The sequence below is a fragment of the Cryptotermes secundus genome, unplaced genomic scaffold, assembly GCF_002891405.2.
Source record: "Cryptotermes secundus unplaced genomic scaffold, Csec_1.0 scaffold307, whole genome shotgun sequence".
Lineage (NCBI taxonomy): Eukaryota > Metazoa > Arthropoda > Insecta > Blattodea > Kalotermitidae > Cryptotermes > Cryptotermes secundus.
Genome location: NW_019738353.1, coordinates 432,952 through 455,972, shown reverse-complemented (window position 1 = coordinate 455,972; position 23,021 = coordinate 432,952). Strand labels below are relative to the sequence as shown.

The 23,021-nt window shown below is 40.9% G+C and overlaps 1 protein-coding gene across 6 annotated transcripts in view; it reads left to right on the top strand.

Moving 5' to 3' along the window:
- Positions 1-14,336: 14,336 nt before the first annotated feature.
- The window catches only part of LOC111870775 (choline/ethanolamine kinase), a 35,195-nt gene continuing 26,510 nt past the window's right edge, over positions 14,337-23,021 (top strand). For 3 of the 6 annotated variants that reach the window (XR_002843913.2, XR_002843912.2, XR_004513702.1), the window contains exons 1-4: positions 15,992-16,313; positions 19,810-19,922; positions 21,411-21,642; positions 22,119-22,252. Coding sequence is in view for 3 of the 6 variants with exons in the window: in XM_023863297.2 (XP_023719065.1) it covers positions 16,227-16,313; positions 19,810-19,922; positions 21,411-21,642; positions 22,119-22,252 (566 nt within the window). In the remaining 3 variants the exon portion in view is untranslated. Of the gene's footprint in view, positions 14,462-15,991; positions 16,314-16,336; positions 16,578-19,809; positions 19,923-21,410; positions 21,643-22,118; positions 22,253-23,021 lie in introns of those variants that run through there. The other 3 variants (XM_023863299.2, XM_023863297.2, XM_023863298.1) reach the window with 3 other exon arrangements.

The following is a 23,021-nucleotide window of genomic DNA, read 5'->3' as shown; positions in this document are numbered from 1 at the left end:
GGGTTTGAGTCCGTTGGGACTCGCGACAATATTTTACTGTCTCAGATTTGAGACTTCCCTTTTCGTCGCCTTCTCCGACTCGCAGGGTCACGGGGGAGGTATTCGACCTCGGTAACGAGCATAAAACACGTGAAATCGAACCCTGGGAGAAGCTGCCTTCTATTCTGTCCGAAACCAGGTTATATAAGGTTTCGAACGGAATAGAAGGCAGCTTCTCCCAGGGTTCGATTTCGCGTGTTTTATGCTCGTTATGTTTCAACAATACGTTGCCAGGGCTAGTCCTACGCAACGGGCTGTTGGTATTCGATTTGTCGCTGTGGGAACTCAACAATTTCCACTGTAGGCGTTGCGCAGCGATGGACGTAATATAACACTTTACAATATTAATTTATTTGGACTTATCTGGCGTAGATGTCACAATTGGTGACCCCTGCACACAGGACACCGACCTCGTAGCCGTCAACCTTGGGATGCAGCGTGCCTCATCTAATCTTCCTGCTACAAACCGGTTAAGTACCCGGAGCCCCTCAACCTGGGAAGCCAGCAGTCACTTTCCGAGGAACCTATGCAATGTCACGTGTCCAGGTAGACTCTTTTCGGAACTATGTTAGTAGGAATAAGGACAATGAAAGGGTTGAGTGTTCCTCGAATATAAAAGTGAAAAAAAAAAAATAGCTTTCCTTGTGAGTAATTTAACGCCACACCTTGAAGACATATTGGGGGGATGCAGAATAGCCTCACCCGTTCTTAACCTTGGCACTAGAGATAAATGAGCAGCTTTATGGGCCGGCCATTTTATTTCCGGGAGAGAATCCCCTATTCCCACTGGATAAGCCCTAGAGCCAGTCTGGACTCTGTGGAGAAGAAGAAATTCTGTCCCCTCCTGGAATTGAAGAACTATTCTCAGGCTATCCACCATGTAGCCTTCTAGTCACTGCGTTTACTGAGCTATGCCGGCTCCCAGAATATTTGGGCATGATTGGTATTAGGGTGACACAATCAAGACTTATGAAGTGGGCGAGACATATTGCACGTGGAAGAAAAGTTCATGTAATATTTTGCCTTGAACGTCTCTTTCGAAGAGAAAACTCCTGTCACTTAGGCTATTGCCGTCCGTGCCACAGCTCAAGCGGTTAGTCGCTGGCTTCCCACCGCGGCGGCCCGGGTTCGATCCCGGGTCTGGTTAAGTGGGATTTGTGGTGGACAAAGTGGCGCTGGGGCAGGTTTTCTCCGAGTACTTCGGTTTCCACCTAACAATATTCATTCCACCAATTGCTCCACAATCACCCTCACCTATCACTTGGGGCTGGTACAATAGGCCAGAAGTGGCCGCAGTACAAGGGACTTAGTCCCACCCCACTAGCAATTAAAAAAATACATATCGTACAAATGCACTGAGTAGTATTTTGTATACCTCATTACCTCTGATGTTCATTTCTTGCGCATAAGACAAACCTTTTCAGATACAAATCCACAGTAGTAAAGCTGATCTACTGACGAACAGTGGTGACACTCTGTAGCTATGTAGTCTGGTAGAAATTTGACTACGTTTCGGAGGAACGCTCCAGAAGACAAACGTAGCAATGAAACCCTCAAATTTCACCATTTTGCTGATATTGCAGTGACTAGATACGGGATTGCTGATCACAGTGGCCGCACAGTCGAGTCGCTCGAATGCTGGGATCATGGGTTCGAATCCCATTCAAGGTATGGATGCCTGTGTGTGTGTGTGTGTTGTCCTGTGTGTAGGTGGCGGCCTTGAGACGGGCTGATCACTCGTCCAAGAAGTCCTACCGACTGTGTAAAAATTATTACGAAACTGAAGAAGAGCCCAAGGCCCAAACAAAGGGTTGTACAGCCATTGGTGAATGAATCAGATACGGGAATTATTCTCCATTGCGTTAAATTAATCATTTGATATACCGACGGATATCTGAAATAAAAGTTATAAATGTCTAAATAAAGCCTGCATTTTATGTTACTTGCTAATCTTTTAACGAGGAGCATAATTATGAAGAAAGTGATAAGAGTTCTATTTGAGCGTCCTGTACAGTATGAGTTTTTTTTATTGCTAGTGGGGTGGGACTAAGTCCCTTGTACTGCGGCCACTTCTGACCTATTGTACCAACCCCAGATGATAGGTGAGGGTGATTGTGGAGCAATTGGTGGAATGAAGATTGGCAGGTGAAACCAAAGTACTCGGAGAAAACCTACCCCAGCGCCACTTTGTCCATCACAAATCCCACTTGACCAGGTCCGGGATCGAACCCGGGCCGCCGCGGTGGGAAGCCAGCGACTAACCGATTGAGCTATGGCGCGGCCCAAAATATGACTTACACTGGGCTGATACCAGAATTGAATTCGTCCGATAACTTTTCACACAGACAACGAAAATGTGAACAGACATAATGATTACAATTGCCATCTTGTGGCAAGAGGAATATTCGGAAAGTAACCTCAGTTTATTTTTGGCAACTAACGTAGGAGCGGAGGAGAGCTAGCGCATGCGCGGTAGCGTCGTGACACATTGCCTTGTAAACCATCACTTAGCTGGTCACCTAGTGTTTGTTCTTGTCTCTACAGAGTGAGTTATGATGTGTCATGCGACTGATAACCCCGCAAACTGCGAAAAATTGTTATCCGCTTTTTTTTCACGCCAAAAACATGAGTGTTGCGGAAATCCATCGTGAATTATGCGCGGCTGTTTATGCCCAAAATATAACGAGTGAAGGAACTTTAAGACAGTGGTGTAGAATGTACGAAGATGGGCGATGCAATGTTCGCGATGAAGAAAGAAGTTGTCGGCAGGCCATCTGTAGTGAGTGATTATTAGGGACTGGATTTTTAAGCCCTAATAATCCCTTAAATATGTATGCATTTATGCATGAAAAACTTCCGAAATATGCACATAAAATTTATACCAAATAATAAAATTGATTTTACATTATTTTAAGACCAACAAATCAGTATTTTAAGTTCATTTTATGTAATCACTGAATGATTTACTTGCAATAAAAAGCTATACTTAAAAACAAATCATGCAACAAAGCCAACATATTTCATTACAAATTTAAAAAACTATTGGTACTCACATTTAGGTCTCCGAACTTTCAACTTCTCTTCTGTTGCAGTTCACAGTTACTAACTATTTTAGGTTTTCCAGAGTTAGACGCCTCCTATTGTCTCGTAAGATGTCCTTATAGCGGGAAAAACTTCTTTCCACCTCACAGGAACTTAAGGGCGCATGTACAAAAGCCGCTATTTGCTCCACTGTTAGTGATTTTTACTTGGCATTTCAGTACGTTTACCGGCTAAAATTTCTTCAATTTCATGAATTTGTTCATATCCTGGATTTTCCTCTACTACTTTACCAATTCTTCCAGGAACCGAATTCAATTTGGAAACAGTGGTTTTGAACATACTTAACGACTGATACAAAGTAGTATTGCTATTGCTTGCCTCCAGTGAGAAAATGGCGGATGGAAGACGAGAGAAGTGGGCAGATATATAGGAAAGATTAGTTTCTAGTTCTACGTAAATTTTGGGCAATTTGAACTGATGCTGCACTTTTGGGATCAAATCTATTCACGACATTCCTAACTCTTTCTAGATGTTCAGTATAATAACTCGCTGCACACAGCCACGTGCCCCAGCGCGTTAAAATTGGTTCTGGCGGAAGTGGAACGCTCGGTGCTACTGCTTTAAAGGCTTCTTTTCTGTATGGCGCTTTAACAAATACATTCTTCACAGAAGACACCACCTTGTCAACATGCGGAAATTTGCACAAATTGTTTCTGCAACACGGTGCAATCCATGGGCAAGGCAAGTCAAATGTGTCACATTTGGAAATATAACTTTAAGAGCAGTACCGGCTTTTTCATCATATAACTTGCAGCAACATTCACAAAGAGAAATACGCGCTCATACTGAATGCCATTCGGCCATAGTAAATTTATGGATTTGATAAAAAATCCGGAAACTGCGGAGCTATTTGTGGTTTCAAATTGCTCTACTGCAAGAAGATATGGGGTAGATTGTTCATTCTTATTAAGGGATCCAACTATACAATTTGCAATAAACCGTCCCTCACAATCTTGTGTTTCGTCGATTGATACCCACACAAAATTATCTTGAATCTTATCTCTAATGCTTTCAATTGTAAGATCGAAACACTGCTTCACGTAATTTTTGCGCACAGTACATTCATCCGGCACTTTGCACTGTGTATACTTCTCAGAGTAGGATTGGTTAGTTTCCACAGTAGAATATCTGCCGCTAAAAAGGCTTCTCATAAATCAAAGGAAAACTGTGAAAAACTATTATTAGAAAATTCACTAAGCAATTTTTGAACAGGAGCACTTTTCGTGGATTTAATTTTAATATTCTCTTTGTTCAAATGCTGAAGCACAAGCGTTTTTCACAACCAACGGTTTTCTCACACGCTCGGCAATAAAAAAATTCGTTATCCGTACTTATCATCTCTCCTTCGAACTCCCGCTCATACAGCCNGCACAGTACATTCATCCGGCACTTTGCACTGTGTATACTTCTCAGAGTAGGATTGGTTAGTTTCCACAGTAGAATATCTGCCGCTAAAAAGGCTTCTCATAAATCAAAGGAAAACTGTGAAAAACTATTATTAGAAAATTCACTAAGCAATTTTTGAACAGGAGCACTTTTCGTGGATTTAATTTTAATATTCTCTTTGTTCAAATGCTGAAGCACAAGCGTTTTTCACAACCAACGGTTTTCTCACACGCTCGGCAATAAAAAAATTCGTTATCCGTACTTATCATCTCTCCTTCGAACTCCCGCTCATACAGCCGTAATTTAGTTTTCTGACTTACTTTCACTTTCGGCATGACTACAGACTAGTCACCCCTAATGTGAATGGCCCCAGCTTCAACTGAGCAAGCGTAACGAACCTCATGGAGACTTCGGAAATAAATAAGTTAAGTCCCTTATCGGTTGAATAGTATTACGTTGATAGCGGCTACGTGTGAACGCTTCCGACTAATCTCTTGCGGCCTCTTTGATGGTACGCGGATGAGGCAAGTTACGAGTAGAGGGATCGGGGAAGTCCCGGCTTGGGTATTGCATCAGAAACATGAATCATGCGAAATGTTGAGTCATATGCAACATATTCTAATACGCTATACACATGACCATGATCGAAAATTTGAACATAAAATAAAAAAAATATATATGATAAACGTTTTAAAAAGGAAATATGCAGTATAAATAGAGATCTTCGAAAATATGCTTATTCATAAAACAGGCAAAATATGCATTTATATGCACCATCAACCCATGTCCAAAATTTAAGAAATTAAGTAATTCATACATATATCCAAACGAGCATACTTTCTGGCTGCAAGAAAGAAATATGCATTTCCATTAAAATCCGGTCCCTAGTGATGATCTTGTTCAAAGTGTTGACCAGAAAAATTGTGAAAGACGGCGCCTGGTAGACAGCTGTAGATGTATGTAGATGTATGTAGATGGTATGTCTACCTGTCTACGGCTACGTCATATACCAGAGATCCGCGATCTTAGTATGCAACAGTATGGGACCTTGAGATCCCAGAGAAACGGATGGACACAATCTCTCCTAATGCTTAATTAAGCACCAAACCATGATGATGTATGGGAAAACATATGTAGATCACTTCACATTCGTAATTCGGCAATAAATGGAGGCGACAGGTCAGCTTTTGACTCCGACAGTTTTATCCCTGGAAAAAAGGACAAACTTATGCATTGGACAGGAGGAATATTGGCCTCATATACCCTGTCCGGACACAGTGGCGAAGGAAATATTTCTTTCCCTTCCAGGAATCGAACCCCTGTCGTCTACTCCTGAACTTCATATAATTGAAAGGAACAGTTTTTCCGGAGTATATGGATTTTAGGCTCTTTTACAAACATACAAGAGGTCTATTACTTTCGCGTCTGACTCTATAGCAAAACAGGCTAACTGCCCTGCTAATTACCGGCGTTTGACTAAATTTGTTTCTATAAAATCGTATTTAATTTATCATTAATTTCAAGAACAGGAAACATGCATGAAGAACAAACTCATTTTTACCTATATTTAGACTTGTATTTGAGAGGTAACCGGTTCGACGCCAGTTACTGACTATTTTGATTGAAGTTCGTGGTTCACTTTAGTATATTCAAGCGAATTCCATGTGAGTACCATCAAATAGGCCACGGTCTTCTTTAAATTATCTACTCCCCATTCGTATTAATCTTCATTTTCATATGACTTTATATAGCCGAATATCAACATTAAATCATTAAATGAAATAAGAATGCACTAATCCAAAAATAAACTGAATCGAAATTGTTCTGACAGAGTTTTTGTGCTTAATATTAGTAATAGTTTATGTTGCGTAACCTGTAATTTCCTCATATGACGTATTCTTTCGGGAAGATTATCATTAGAGTCTAAAAACGACTGAGTAAAATACATTTATCTGTGATCCCTTATGCTCTTTTAGGACGCAGTTCATGTCATTGTCGAGGTGCACAGTTCTCATGACTAAGCGACAGTAGGCTGCGGTAGGAATGTGCTTTGCAGACGCTTACTGGACATAGATATGAGAGATCAGATTCGACAGTTTCCCCTTTCTACACATCCGGCCAATTTATCAAACTTGATAAGCGGCGTTGGTTGAGACAGCAGCTGCCAAGGATAGGGTCCAACTTCCAGACTGGGGAGAGGTGGGTAACTTCGTTTCTTGTTTTATTTAACAACGCCAAATTGATTACATAGTGCGCATGGGAGAAATGAGAAACGCATACAAAACTTTGTCGGAAAGCCTGGAAGTTAAGATATCATTTGGTAGCCTTAAATTTAGACTGGAAGATAGTATTCAGATAGATCTCAAAGGTGGATATAGGATGATGTAGACAGGATTAATTTGTCCTTGAATATGGACTAGTGGCGGGCTGTTGTGAACACGATAATATACATTTAGGTTCTATAAAATGCGGAAAATTATTTCTTGACCAACTGAGTAAATATTACTAACTCCGTGGCCTGTAGTCCGCAAGGGAACTATACCCACCGAGCGACCTCCGCTTGTCAGCGAAGTTAGTGCCAACTCTTGCGGATAGGGGTGTCGCGTGGTCAACGCTACGGTTCCCCACGGCCGTTGATAGCGGTTTTCTAGACCGGAGCCGCTATTTGCTTGAAATAGCCCTTTAATTATCCTCACGAGGCAGAGTGGACCCCGTTCCTGACCCGTTACTTCTCAGAAAATCTGGTAGCACGACCACTAGCCCACAGAGGATGTCGAGTAAACATTCTTCCATGTAATTGGTTGGGGTAGAAGAACGAAAATATGAAATTTTTGTTGAGTGAAGAATGCAAAACACTTAACCACGTAGTAAGAGCTAACGGATGTGACGTTCTTATCGCTGCAGCAAGTGGCTGTATCTAGGGGAACTGGAGTTGCTGTTGATAGAAAGCGAAGTACTCTTATATATCTAACGGGGAAACCTCCCACGATCATACTTCTCTGCCACACGCGTCTTTCATTCAACTCCCCATGCAGTTCCATCCACATACGAGTATATTGATTTTCTGATACCATACACTTGTACAACCCCCCTCCCCCCCGCCCCTGACATCACCTCATTACAGGTGTTGAGGCGTCTCGCCAAGGTTGGAAGCACTGGAGACAGAAGTATCCGATAACAAGTTACGGCGGCGCCTTACTTCCGTTCGCTGTTTCAGTTTAGATTTGTCTCCTGCACGCATTCATAGCGAGATGAGTAGGACCAGAACTTCATTTTGTTTCACTTTGCTTATTTTTATAGCTTAAGGTCCAATTCAGCGATCTTGGAAGGTGGCAGTGAAGGACATCCGGACATCCAGACCCCAATGTGGGGGGGCTCCATCCTGTTGGAAGATGATGTTAGGCTGCAGATCAGCTACCTGGGAAACAGGAACTGTTCTAACATGTCAAGGTATACGCGGCCAGATCGGCTACCTGGGAAACAGGAACTGTTCTAACATGTCAAGGTATACGCGGCCAGATCGGCTACCTGGGAAACAGGAACTGTTCTAACATGTCAAGGTATACGCGGCCAGATCGGCTACCTGGGAAACAGGAACTGTTCTAACATGTCAAGGTATACGCGGCCAGATCGGCTACCTGGGAAACAGGAACTGTTCTAACATGTCAAGGTATACGCGGCCAGATCGGCTACCTGGGAAACAGGAACTGTTCTAACATGTCAAGGTATACGCGGCCAGATCGGCTACCTGGGAAACAGGAACTGTTCTAACATGTCAAGGTATACGCGGCCAGATCGGCTACCTGGGAAACAGGAACTGTTCTAACATGTCAAGGTATACGCGGCCAGATCGGCTACCTGGGAAACAGGAACTGTTCTAACATGTCAAGGTATACGCGGCCAGATCGGCTACCTGGGAAACAGGAACTGTTCTAACATGTCAAGGTATACGCGGCCAGATCGGCTACCTGGGAAACAGGAACTGTTCTAACATGTCAAGGTATACGCGACCAGATCGGCTACCTGGGAAACAGGAACTGTTCTAACATGTCAAGGTATACGCGGCCAGATACTGTAGCTTCAGCGAAGAAAAACGGAAATAAAATTCTTTGAGTTTTTTTCTTTCATCTGGTGTTAATTATAATCCATAATTTATCACAATTTGGGTGGCAGTGATTGATTAAAATGTGGGAGGTTTGAACGGAACACACTGTATTATACCGCTAGATAATTACTTTTGAATCATTTAACTGATTTTTATCAACTGGTTCGGTTTATAGGCCTACGTCTTCTTCTTCGTAATGTTTCTAAATCCCCGTCACCCTTAACAAAATACCGTGCGAGCTACGGAAGATTTCGTAAATTTGTTGCTTGAGGTTCCGGTCTAGAAAATCGAAATTAACTGCCAAGGGGATTCGTTGCGCTGGCTACGCTGAAGTGCTAAAGTTGGCAGTAATTTCGCCGACAAGCGACGGTCACTCGGTCAGTATTGTTCGCTTGCGGACTAAAGCCACGGCGTCTGAGTTGTAGGAGCTGGGGTTCTCACACCGGTGTTTATGAAGACTACTGCCTTGTGGAATATAACGCCGCGTAGTCTGTTGAAATTCGACTGACGTTTCGGAGAAACATATTGCCTCCACTTTCAGTGTCGAATTAGCCGAGCAACACACCAGCGTGAAAGCAGGCGGCAAGCCGAGCCGAAACGTCAGTTGACTTTCAATGGACTACACGATATTATATCCCAGAAGATGGTACTCTTCGTGTGTTTACATTGTTCGCCTATTTTATTCTCATTCAAGGATCTGGGATAGCGTGGTCGCTACAGCGACTAGCTACAGGCTGGACGATCGAGAGGTCGGTGTTCCGAGTCAAGAATTCTCTCTTCTTCACGTCGTCCAGACCGGCTCTGAGGTCCACCCAACCTCCTATCCAATGGGTACCGGTTGCACTTTCCCCGGTGATAAAGCGGCAGGGGCGTGAAGCTGACCACTCATCTCCACCTAGTGACGAGGTCAAGAAAATATGGATTTATACATTCACTCCCCTGTACACCTTCATGGCGCAATGCCTTATTAAGTACAGGGACAACTTAACTCTTACCTTAATCTGTTCTATCTAGCAGGTAGACACGCACGCGGAATTTTCACCACAAAATTCTGGGCGCACTTTCTTTTGCTCTATCCGAACTACATAGCTAGCCCATCGTAATCTTTATAAAAAATGTTCTAGAGTGAACTGCAACGTTTCTCACCATGAGATTATTATCATTTCATCTCCTCTATACCTGTAGGAATAATATTATTTATATGTACAAACTGTATTAGTAGGCGTATGTACGTAATCAAAGGCATTTCATTTCTGTGGGTTCAAACGTTTATCCTACTAAGTTATTTACATTTTATAAGGTTGCATATTGATTTTATTTGGAAGGAAATACGGATTATACGATACGGTAGTCAATATGGTGCTAATGTTCAGAGGTATCATCAATACGGGCGCATTGATCTCCTGCGTAGGAAGCGAGGCTCTCACAGCGGTGGTTATGAAGGGTTCTGCTTTCCAGAATATAACGCCCTCTAGACCAGGCATGTCCAACTTTAAACAGGTTGTGATCGACTTTTTAGTGCCAACACTGCCAGTGATCTACCACCCCCTCCTATCGTCGTACCTCGCATTAAGTAAAAATATTTGTAAAAATAACACGACACATATATTGAAAGTACAGAGTACTTTAACACGTATTTTCCCTTCAAAATCTGAAATAATCATATTATACATATTACAAGTGAACTTACATGATTTTCACGTATAATTTCCTTATAGGCCTATGAGATCGACCAAAAATCGTCCCGCGATCGACGTGTCGGACATGCCTGGTCTAGTCCATTGAAAGTCAACCAAAGTTTCGGAGGAAAATTTCGCCTCCATCTTCAGGGTGGAAGAATACGGAAAGCTCTGCTTGCTACCAGCTTCATATTTTTGCTTCTTGCTCTGCTCGTTCTTCAGAACCCTTCACATTAATCTACTCCTCAAATAGACCTTGGTTTTATGAACACTGAATTTCACGTAGAAAGTGTAGTCTGTTTCGGGTCAGTGTGGTGTTGCCTCAACACAGGACGAGGGAACATCAAGGAAACTTTCAACCTCAGTTTCCGAGAATTGTTAACAGCCTGAGTTGACCACGCGTCACTGAATGGAGCACCACAAATTGAGGAAACGGCAACGCAGTTTCCTCAAGTTACGCTGCTCCATTTAGTAACAGTTCTCGGAAATTGCAGTTGCATTGCGGTTGCCAGTTTCCTTGGTGTGCGCTCGCCCTAAGGGTCTGAGTCTTGTAGGGCCACGGTTATAGGCCTTCTGTTGGATTTTTTAAATTTTAAATTTAGCAAAATTGAAAGTGCCAACTATGCTCGGGTCATTATGATACGTCATTGCAGTGATTTGATCACCTTCCTTATATTTGTGCGACCGGATATGAAATAAGTCGTACTCCATTTTCATGGGAAATTTCCACGACGCATGCCCTCGCCCTCCTTTCCCTGACGCCAGTCGTGAGGTGCGGTGCCGTCTTACGGCTGCGTGCTACCGTGTCCCTGACTTCTTCCAACGACTTTGGAGACATCTGCTGTCGTACCAAGGTTGACATTTACGTGCACACGTCACGTTTTAGTGTACGAAAATGAAATGTGTTTGTTTTAGAAGGAGCCACTTACAGGACGGGACCACAAAATCGAAGATGGAAATGGCTCATCGCAATTTCATGGACGTCCCAGATCATTAGAACCGCTCAGGGAGTGAGCAACTCATGACGCTAAATAAGTATTACGAAATAGGTTCGGAAATTCGTTCCTACATGATCGTTGTGAGGAACGATACTTATGACGTATTTAGGCACTTTAAATAGCTTCGTTGAACGAAAGAAGCGCCCGGAACTAAACAGATGGCGTCTACCCGTGCCTATCCCCAAGGTCCAACCATCTACAACTGCAGTAATTACTATACTAACCAGAAAACTGTCTAAAAGTATTCTAGGAAAAAGGGTTTCCAAAAATAATCAGAAATAATCTTATGTGCCTCATTGCAATTGCAATTTTCGTAGATTTCCCGTGCGTAACTGAAGATTCCTTAAAGTTTCTTTTAAAATAAATGAATATGTAAATCCAGTTACAAATGCTTTAATTTTTTATACATTTGTATCCTCTCACTGACAAAATTTTCCCAAATTTGATTTTACGACGAAAATCATCTTCAGTGTCGTCTTGCGCGTTCCTGGAGAGAAAGTGATAGGTCTGCACCATCCTCCGCTTTGCAACCAACGTTAGTAATTAATCAATTAACCAACCTACCATCCAAGCAACTCTTTATTACGAGTATTAAAGAACACATGTTCATCACTTCACAAACATCCTGACGTGTATTCAGACGCAATTAGAAGTAATGTGGCATTTTATGATCGAGGTTTCGTGCTTAGGTTTCTCAGCTGTGACTGACAAGTGTACAGGCTTCCACAAATCAGATACTGTAAAACGAGTGTTAAGTCACGCTGCACCACTTAAATGACGCCAGCTGTTTTATTACACTCGGTACTTATTTTGTTTAGGGAGGATTTTTACTTTGTTGACCGGTTCCACCGCTCTACGCTTCACGGCAAGCGGCACGCCGCTTGACGAGAGGCGCATACGAATTTTCTGCTGAAGCAACATGCCTGACAGCCGATAACGTTCCGAATGAAGGGAAGAAATTAACTTGCTGACCGCTTGACGACACTATGTTTCACGAAAAGCAGTACGGTACACGCGTGGGAGTTTGTTTATGATTTGCCAGCAGTAGGCAACAGTCATTAGCTCCATTAGCCATTTATTCTCAGTTACAGTTGGTGGGCAGTGTGATATGTCATAATGCGGTATGCTTCAAAGCAACGTGTATTTCTGTATGCTATCTATGCGAAGTAGGGATCTTCTAGTAAGTGTAGTCGAAAATTTCAACGTAAATTTCTTGATGAAAGAGTTCCCAGCAGACAAAAAGTTCACAATTTTGTGAATAAACTTAGAACAACTTTTATTAAAATTATTTCAGTTGTGTGGGCATTGTCAAATAACATACAAATATATATAGAGCGATCCAAAAACATATTTCAACATACAAAATGATTCAGTTAGGAGGGAAGTATTGTACAATAGTCTAATAGATTTAAGGTCTTTCATTCTGGTCCGTCACACAAGCATCACAACACACAGACAAGCAACATCAACTACCTACAGACAACACACGTCAGCAACACCCCGAAGCAAAAAGATTGGGCCAAGCGGGAAAGAATTCTAGGAATTTTAAGAATTCTTACTTCAAATAATGAAACATAATTTTACAGAAGTAACGACGAACAAATAAGAAAGCTACTGTGGTGTGTGAAAAACTTTTAGTGAACCGATACTCTGGGTAATTTTAACTATTTGTAATTATTTTAATTAACTGGAACGTGGTTATCTTTGACAAAGTGAAGTTTTGTGTGTTGGTGATNAATTAAACGGGACACATTAGCTGTTGGTCTATGCTGATGATGTGAATCTACTGGGTGATAATGTAGATACCATAAAGAAAAACACACAAACTTTAATTGACGCAAGTAAATAGGTTGGTCTAGAAGTAAACACAGAGAAAACTAAGTATATGTTGCTGTCTCGTCACCAGAATGCAGGACAAAATCATGACATAAAGAGAGGTAACAGATTTTTTGAAAATGTGGCACAGTTCAGATGTTTGGGAACAACGATAACAGATCTAAGCCTGATTCAGGAGGAAATTAAGAGGAGACTGAACTCGGGTAATGCTTGCTACCATTCAGTCCAGAACCTTTTGTCTTCTCGTCTGTTGTCCAAGAACATAAAGATTGGAATATACAAAACTATAACTTTGCCTGTGGTTCTGTATGGGTGTGAAACTTGGTCTCTGACATTAAGGGAGGAACATAGACTGATGGTGTTTGAGAACAGGGTGTTGAGGAGAATATTTGTACCGAAGAGAGATGAAGTGATAGGAGGTTGAAGAAAACTGCATAATGAGGAGCTTCATAACTTGTACTCTTCTCCAAGTATAATTAGAATGATCCAAGTCAAGAAGGATGAGGTGGGCAGGGCATGTAGCATGAATGGGGGAGACGAATATGTATAGGATATTGGTGGGGAAGCCAGAAGGAAAGAGACCACTGGGAAGAACAAGGCTTAGGTGGGTGGATCTTAGAGAGATAGGATGGGATGGCATGGATTGGATTGATCTGGCTCAGGATAGGGACCAGTGGAGGGCTCTTGTGAACACGGTAATGAAACTTCGGGTTCCATAAAATGCTGGGAAATTCTTGAGTAGCTGCAGAATTGGCGGCTCCTCCAGAAGGGCTCAGCTCCATGAGTGAGTAAGTAAGTAAGTAAGTAAGTAGTTCGATGGAGGAATATGTGAAGTTATAGATTCATTTCAGTCATTAAGCACAGTGACAACCGTACGTTTTGTAAGTTTCGAAGTTTTCCTTACGGTGATAGTTCATATTGTGGTCTTCTGGGTTTTTACCTGAGGATGGAGGCAGCATGTTTCTCCACAGCTTCGGTGTGTACCTACAAGACCACGGCGTCTCAACCCAGAAAATAACAATCGGAAGATTACGTTTTGCCGTATGTTATCTTTATTGGGAATCTCAGTAGTCTGAAATGGCTGGCTATTTCGTCGGTGATATTTCAACCAATCAGAGCGTTGCATTGCTCCCAGCACACTGAGTCACTATCCATCACGCTATCCACTGCTCCACCTGCGAAGATAGCCGCATTGTGAAAGTTGATTCTGACGGGAGCTGGTGTGTATTCGAAGTACGGCATACGTCACAGAAACCTTTTATTGTGCTATTATTGAAACCAAGTCCACAAAATCAACAATGGGAAAACAGGATAAGGTAAATACATTTTACTCTAAATGTGATTAATTTGTAGTTAGGAAATTGTGCAGTTGTTATCAACTTTAATTGTTTTCCCTTTGAAATACAGCGAAGAATGCAAGTCCGTTCATTGTTGGTTTAGGGGTAAAATTCGTGTGTGTGAAATCCGGAACTACGGAAGATCATGTTAATATTGATTCATTTAGCGTGAACACTAGTATTGTAGAAAACTTGTGCGTAGCTGTGTTTCCGTGCATTTCCTGTGGGCTACGTGGCAACTGGCTGCTGAAATATGACTGCTGCATAATGTATGTCAGCGCTTTTTCCATTCACTAAATCCACTATATACAGTTCGCTTCAGTGCAGGGATAAATACTGGCAAGGTCGGAAGTGGGAATTGGACTGAAATATAACGGCAGTACAGTCTCATGTAAAATGTTATGTACGTCTACCATGATTTGGGATCGAAATGTGTAAGATACTGACGAGTCTTAGCGTGTAAGGTAGTACGTGTTTCTTCTCATACTTGAAGCTGAAATATGTCTGTTCTGAGTACAGTTTTTAGTTAGTACTGAATGTAATACACATCGTAGACATGTAAGTCTACTAAATTTTATGAACGAACCTACGAACCCGGAATTTGTTTTGAGAGTCTGCCCTTGGAACTGACCTGCACTAGTCGAATACAGTCTCGCATGCCACATGGCCGGCTTATTTCATTCTTCTTGAATTAATCACATTATTTTTAAACTCGGTCGGACATAACGGCCCAGTGGGTAGGACTGCAGCTTCGAAATGCTGGTTAAAATCTCTGCCCCGAGACCTACATATTATGAAACAGCTTTCTTATGGTTTGTTTCAGTCCCGTAGGCACGTGCTGGGATAGAATTACGAATCACGACCCTTGCCTTCCACGTCCTTCCAAGTTATGCATTTAACATCTGTCGTTTGATTCCATATGTACTCTAATCGACAGAAAGTGTCGTAAAGACTAGGCTAACAAACGTATAATCAGGAAATCAATTGAGCCAATGTAGTTCAGTTTTCAGTGAAGCTTCCTGCGTACCGTAATATAATATCGTGTATGTTTGAATGAAAAGTATGATTAAAAGTAAGACTGTTCTTTACAATCATTTCAGACGTTACTGATTTAAGTTCAGTCTTCCACGGACGTGGGCCTCCTGCTATATACCAAGGACAAGGAATTCTATTTTAGTATCGTGCTGAGAAGTTTCTTCACAGAGTTTGAACTGTGTTACATCCTGCACAATTAGGAACTTATTGATTGTATGGAGTCGGGGTGATAACGGGTATCGTGGAAAGGAGAGTCGTTTTTAATCCAATTTCCTATTGAAATATGGATGTAAAGCATGGGTTTCAGTACCTTCTTACGAAGGGTTAAGTACAAGACTTTTCCTTAGTAATCTGAATTTTTATACACACTGTAGTAACAAGTCGGTGATGACGCTGTGGCCTGTTCTGGGCAAAGTCAAACGAGGCAAGCAATCGGAAGACTAGAGATGGCGTTGTGTAACATTGTCGTGACCCTTACCAAGCACGCTGCATGCCGCTATTGATCGTGTGAAATTATTAGTAATATATTGCTGAAGTGGCTGGTCCGGTCGTCATGCCGTGAACGGTATCGCTAGTTATACGTTTGCTTTACAAATTACTTCTGTGCTGTGCAGTATATCCCTGTTGAAATCAGGTGATAAAATTTATGGTCAAAAAGTAAAAACAAATTGCTGTGTCGTATCGCAACAAGTGCAGCGACCAGGTGGCAATGAACACCGGAGTTTGGGGGAGAGTAGCAAAATTTAGTTCGACTAGTTCAAGCAGTGAACTTGCATGGAAAATAACCCAGAAATTGGTACAGTATACGAGTAAACTGCCGATGATGATTATCATTGCTGTGGGCATGCATATTTGTGAACATGAGCTGATAATGGGGGAGGAGGATTTTTATAAAGGAAATGCTGATTTAGTAGAAGGGTACAGAGTGCAGGGGTGCTAGCACTGTTCCAAATGACTTTTACCTTCTATCGGAGCTCCACCATTTGAACATAATTAAGAACTACTAGATGAACGCTCATGTAGTTGATCCGTGATGAACACAGTACTTTTTTATAACCTTGTAAGTGTTTCATATGATTGCTAGACCTATTGTAAACCCTTTAAATATAACATAACCAGTGACTGAGTTCTTAACTTCTGATTAGTACATTGAAGTAAGAAGTAATGCTGCCAGAATTCACATGTAACAAGAAGGAAGATGATTGTGTTCCCTTGCTTCATCCCTGTTGTTTACCTTAAATTTAAAGTCACAAACGCGACTGAACGTTTGTTGGCCCACATTCAGGTTTAAAATGTGTGAGGTGAACATTATTGGAAATATAATAGTAGTATGTCTGTGGTGCATGTGTGTTTATTAGTCTAAGATCTGCATGAATTTAAAATAACATCACAGCGGCAAAAGGGACTAGGTCATCATTAACAGGCTTTAGGTTTGTCATTATTTTCTGGTAAAAAAAACTTGATGCACCTTCATCACATACCTGGAGGCATGAAGAATGAAATTACAGACTGGCATGGTAGCACTAATGGTGGTAATGTTTTAGTCATAATACAGTGAGGTTGTGTAAAGTAATGCCACAGATCTTTTGGCTGGTCAGTCAGAAAGGATGCACATTACATCATCTTCCATTTTGCACATTTCAGACCCATGGTCTCATTGGTGTGCCACACAGTTTGTCTCCGGTATTGCTGCAGTAAATAATTTAACAGTTCCAATCCCAAGCCTCTATTGTATTCAATCCGTTATGTTACTCCTTGTGTCGAAATGCCACACGAGAGTTATACATGAAACACGTGTTCATGTACAGTACTCATGTGAACAGTGACGAAAATATTCTGGCATAAATGTTAGTATGTCACACTTTCATATAAACTATACATAGAATTGTAAATAAATCCATACAGTCAGAGTTATTGATAAAAAAAATACGTGTAATACTGAATCAGAAGAATGCTGAGTGCTCACAGAAGAGAAATAGAATGAAATAGGTGCTTGGCATGTGCAGTCCTTTCAGAACTCCCGTAGATGTCTGAGGCCTAAAAATTCAGGTTTGCTCAATTTCTTTTAAATGAAGGTATGAATGTTATCTGTTTACAGAGATGCAAGGAATGCATGCAAAACAACAGAAACATTTCCAGCATTAGTTGTGATCAGGGAGGGTTTCATTTTTTATTTGTTTACCTGTAGTGCTGTTGGTTCCACAGTTGGTGCACAGGTTCACATTTGGAAAGACTTGAATGCAGGAATATTTGTCTCTTCTGCTGGATTGACCTAGTGATTATGGGACTATCTCCATGTGTCATAAAAGCAGAGAGCAAAGTTTGTGTGCCATTCTACATGAAATCTCTATTATATCATGTTCTTAATATGTGGGGCATGCGGTAGCGTAGTTGATTGAGGCACAATGCAACAAAGCTGGAAGGTTGCGGGGTCAAATCTCAATGAGGTCATTGGATTTTTTTTTTTAATTTACCTAATCCTTCCAGCCGTACTATGGCCCTGGGGTCCACTCAGCCCTTAACAGAAACGTGTACCAGGAATATTCTTGGAATGTTCTTGGGGGTAAAGGGCGGCAGGTGCTTTGGGCTGACAACCTTACCGCCGTATATGAGCCGATTGTCTAGAAAACGTGGGAACCTCAACATCTCACATCCCTATGGGCCTTCACGGCCTGTTACAGGGATACCGTTGCTATTTACTTTATGTTCTTAATGTGTAGTGGTTAATGGTTAGAAGAGTGCTTCATATTATGAAATTCTTAAGTTTAAATTCCAGTGAAGAGATTTTATATCCTAAGAGTTTATGGTTTTGTCAGTACTTCTAAGCAAATGCTGCTGGAGTACCTTGGAACAGATTATGATTGCTTCATTCTGCACCCATCCCATTCTCACATGAATGAGTACACTACCTCTGTACCTCTCTCCGTCCTACAGAACCAGATAAAGAAGAATGTATATCCTTTCTTCCTTAAAGTAACATGGTGGGGTGGAGGATAATTTTCATCTAAATATTGCGCAGCTATAACCAACCATCTTTGAGGGTACCTTGAGAAGGCAACCCTTAAAAAGAAAACGAAAAGAAAAAAAGAGAAAAGGTAAAGCTATCCTTGTAACAGGCCGTNGGTTAATGCACTAAAATCCGTCCAGCCTCACCGCCCCAAGTATTTCCAAGAATCCCTTTTGGAGGCGTATTAAGAATGCAAGGAGGGTGGCAACTGACAGACAAGTGCAAGGGATTTCTACCTTCAAAACTAGCTTGCAGCCCCCAGTCATTGTCTAATGGCCTGCTAGCAAACTTTCACTTTTATGACCACTGAGACAAGATACACCTTCCTACTAGTCCAGTAGTCTCTTGTACATTGTCATTCAGTTCATTTTCACACAGCGACAGGTGCTGATGTTACATTGTGATGAACGTATAAAGGTTATAATTAAACATTAAATTATCAACTACGAGTTTTCTTGTATATGTACAGTAACTTTTAAAGGGCAATGTCGTTTTCAAAAAATTCAAGTAGCAAAAAAGAAAAAAAGAACCGTTGAAAGTGAGCGCTGTGTTTTTCAAGAAAAATGGGAAATCGGTTATTTCTGTTGTGAAATAGAAGGTAAAATTACGTTTGATTTGTAGGAAAAATATAATGTTCCACTGTAGGTAATTATATTGAAATTATTCCTAAATAATAAGTAGAATTAAATTTCCTTGTATCAAAATCTAATGTATATTTCTATTTTGAAGTGTGGCCCTGGACTATTGTTTATAGGGCTGAGGTGGCCCTCTGTACAAGTTAAGTTTGACATGCCTGATCTAGACAGTCAGCTCAAAGGTGGCGGTAAGGTTGTCAGCCTTACGCTTTACTCCCCAGGAAAATTATTTAATTCATTCCTGGAACTCGTTTCTGTTAGAGGCTGAGTGAACCCCAGGGTCATAGTGCGGCTGGAAGGATCTGGTAAATTAAAAAAAAATCCAATGGAGAAGACAATTTCAGTATTTTCATTGTGATATACAGTGTGGCAGTTTTAGTTCCCATGGTTTATTGAAAATATGCTAGAAAGTTTCCAATGATGTCATGAACAATGTCACAGTCTAATGATGATGCAACATCAAAGATGTTTGAGACACAGTATTGTTGTGGTACTGCATTAGATCGTTATAGCTAAGATTATGTTACCAAATGGAGTAATTACAAGCCCAAGAGGCTGTAACTGGTGTTCATCAATTTCAACAGCCAAAGAATGTTGACAGGTTTTTAAGTTTGGAGATTGGTTTTGCTTAGTTGACTATTTTCTTACAGATGGCAAGCGACAGTGTGGAGATGCGAGAGATGGCTGCTCGTATTTGTCGTGATTATCTTCATGGCTCATGGAGAAAAATTACAACCAGGGATATTGTCCTCAAGCGCATTAGGTAAATTACAGTAGTGTTCTTAATTGTTTCGCCAAAATAATTATAAAGAATTTTCTAGACAGCTCTGCCATAAAGTGGTAGGACCTCTGCTTAATTCACTCAAGGTTATGTCCATGATAATATTAAATACTGAAAATAGTAATGGAATTTTGCAAAGGCTTTTGTGCTCATAAAGCTTTTATTATAGATGTGTGTTTCACATCGTTCATGTTCTGAGCTTTCTTTAGTGCTGTCAGTAATGATGTAGCATTAAATGTGGTAGGGAAGGGTGATCATGATTGCTGTTTTAGGATGAATTAATCGAGGCCAGTTTTAATGATACTGTCATACCATTAACACCGTAGGAATGAGTAACATTGTGTAGAGCCTTGCTGAAGAGAGCTGTTGCGCTGGCTTGTTTGCAGGGAAGAAATGGTTACAAAAGTAAACGTGTCCATGATACAGAGTGATATTCAGTGTATCAGAGGTCACAGCATGTTTAATGATGCAGCAATCTCACGTTATACATAAAAAATAAAATTCCACTTCTTGCTGTAATACAGAATTCAGTAGCACTGACAAGACTGATACGAAGATTTGTTATTTGTCTTACATTTGGAAAGTACAGAGTTCAAATATCAGACTGTATTAGCAGTATGAAAATATCACTTGGTATGTTTGTTGGCCATTCATTTGGGAGAAAATATTAAATTGATTTGATGGTTGCCTGATGTCACCAACCACTGTGCAAGCCAGTTGCAAGTGCCAGTGTATTTTGAATCACAATTATTTCAGCATGGCCTTCCTATGTGCCTCACATTCAGTTTTGGAAAATGCTCTGTATTATTTTATAGAACACAGCATTCATTCCAATTCCTTTTTGTTTAGCCTATTAATTTGGTTTCTAAAGTGCTCTTTGAACACAATTTTTTTTTTCTCCCACAATTTGCCAGATTATATACATACAACAGCATCAAGATCTATTGACCGCCAAGCTCTTGCTTTTAGAGAGTGGGATAGGAATTAGCTTTCCAGCTTGAGTGACACCACTGGACGTGAAAATTTCCACAAATACTTCTTAGGATATTAAACTGCTGTCATGATGTGCATCCAATCCTGACAAGGCCTTGAGCTACAGTAGTATCAAACAAGTGCTGAATGATATTTTCTTGTCCCATATAGCATTTTCAGTAGGAAATTGCTTGCACACAGTAACACAGGTATGGTGTTTTCCAACCCCACATCAGAGCCTCCTCCTATAAAAATGTGACTGGAAATAGAACAGTTTATAAGGTGCACATGATTTTGTCTGGCATATACAGGAACTGAGTATTTTATGTAGTAACAGCTGATCCACCACTCTGGTAACTGGGGCACCTGTGGCTGTAGTAATGAGACATAATTAGTTAGAAGTAGTATTAATCAGAATTGTAAACATAGGAGGAATGAAAAGAAGAGAGAAAGAAGCTGACATTTTGTTCGAAGGATACTGTGTTTATAATCTTCCAGTGGTGGCCTGAGCAACTGGTTGTATCACGTCTCTCTACCTGAGACGCGCCCTCCAAAATCGTCAGAACCATCTCAGGTTCTGCTGCGACTCTATGGGCAGGTCCATGGTGCAGAGAGAGCTCTTGAAGGCCTGATCACAGAATCTGTTATTTTCACTCTTCTGTCAGAAAGGCGGCTTGGCCCTAAACTGCATGGAGTTTTCCCTGGTGGACGTATTGAGGAATATATTCCAGTGAGTTTCTCTTAATTTGTAACATTGTAAATTACGTATGTGGCTTGCATATTTATCTGCATTTACTGCTAGTCTGAGATATCTTGGAATTTTCCTTAATCCTCATTTTATCACTATCATTACATAAAACTTTATCATCCTTAATCTCACAGCTGAGAATCAAAATTTCCATGATAAGCTGACTGCGTGGAACGTTAATATCTAATTTTGTTCTCCCATGTTTTGATATTTTGTCATGTACTGCCTTTTGTGATAGAGAATTGTCACTTTTTAGGGCCTCCTATTGGCAGAAAATGTTGTGAGACAGCTGCTAATCTTGCTCTAGAAATTCCATAGCCATGAAAACTCAAGACATACAGATTTTTATGTTAACTGAACTGTGTGATATCCAAAAGTAATGTGCAGTGTAAGTAACTAATAGTCCAGTAGTTAACTCTGACCTTTTTGCAGAGCTGTATATTTTTTAATATTTTCAGGCTCGTCCACTGAAGACCAAGGAACTTGGTGGTCCTCAGCTCAGTGTCTTGATTGCAGAGAAAATGGCTAACATCCATAAGATGAATGTCCCTATCAATAAAGAACCACGATGGTTATGGGACACTATTAGTGGGTAAGTTACATGTCAGGTACACATATTAGAAGAAAGGAAAGCAAGCATTCTAAAAGTTTACATAATATGTGATGCTGAGGCCATTGATACTAATTTAACCACCTCCCACTTTTTTCCAAGTTCAGATCAGAAATCTGCAGTCCTTCAAACTTCACTGCACAGTCCCACACAGAAGTTTCACAATCTGTTCATTTTCACACACATTCAAACACTACTTATTCTGGGTCCTGTAATGGGGGAATGAAAAGAAGTGTCAATGTTAGAATGTTTTCAGGAGAGTGAAAAGGATTGGTAATTTTTGTGATTAAGTAATATAAATTTTCTTCCATGCATCTGATCCAAAGCACGTGTCTTTTTATACATGACACCAGAAATGAATATTATAGTTTCTCTTAAGCATTATATCACATTTAAGCTCCAATCAGATAACATGCAGGGTGTGTCCAGGATTGGTTAGGACTTTTTCTTTTTTTTAATTTTGCACTGCAATGACATCTGTTGACGAGTTGTGGCGTTAAGATTCTAGAAGTTTCAGCTGTAGCTGTATAATTTCAAAGCACAAGCATCGCTGCATCATGTGTTCTGACCTTGAACGTAACAGTACTGTTCTGATGCTCGTCGGAAAATGGCGGTTGAACAGAGAGCCAACATCAAATTTTGTTTGAAGTTTGCCAAAACAGCCGGAGAAGCATACGAAATGATGAATAGTGTGTACGGTAGTGATTGTTTGAGTCGCTCGAACATTTTTCGATGGTATGCTGTATTTCGT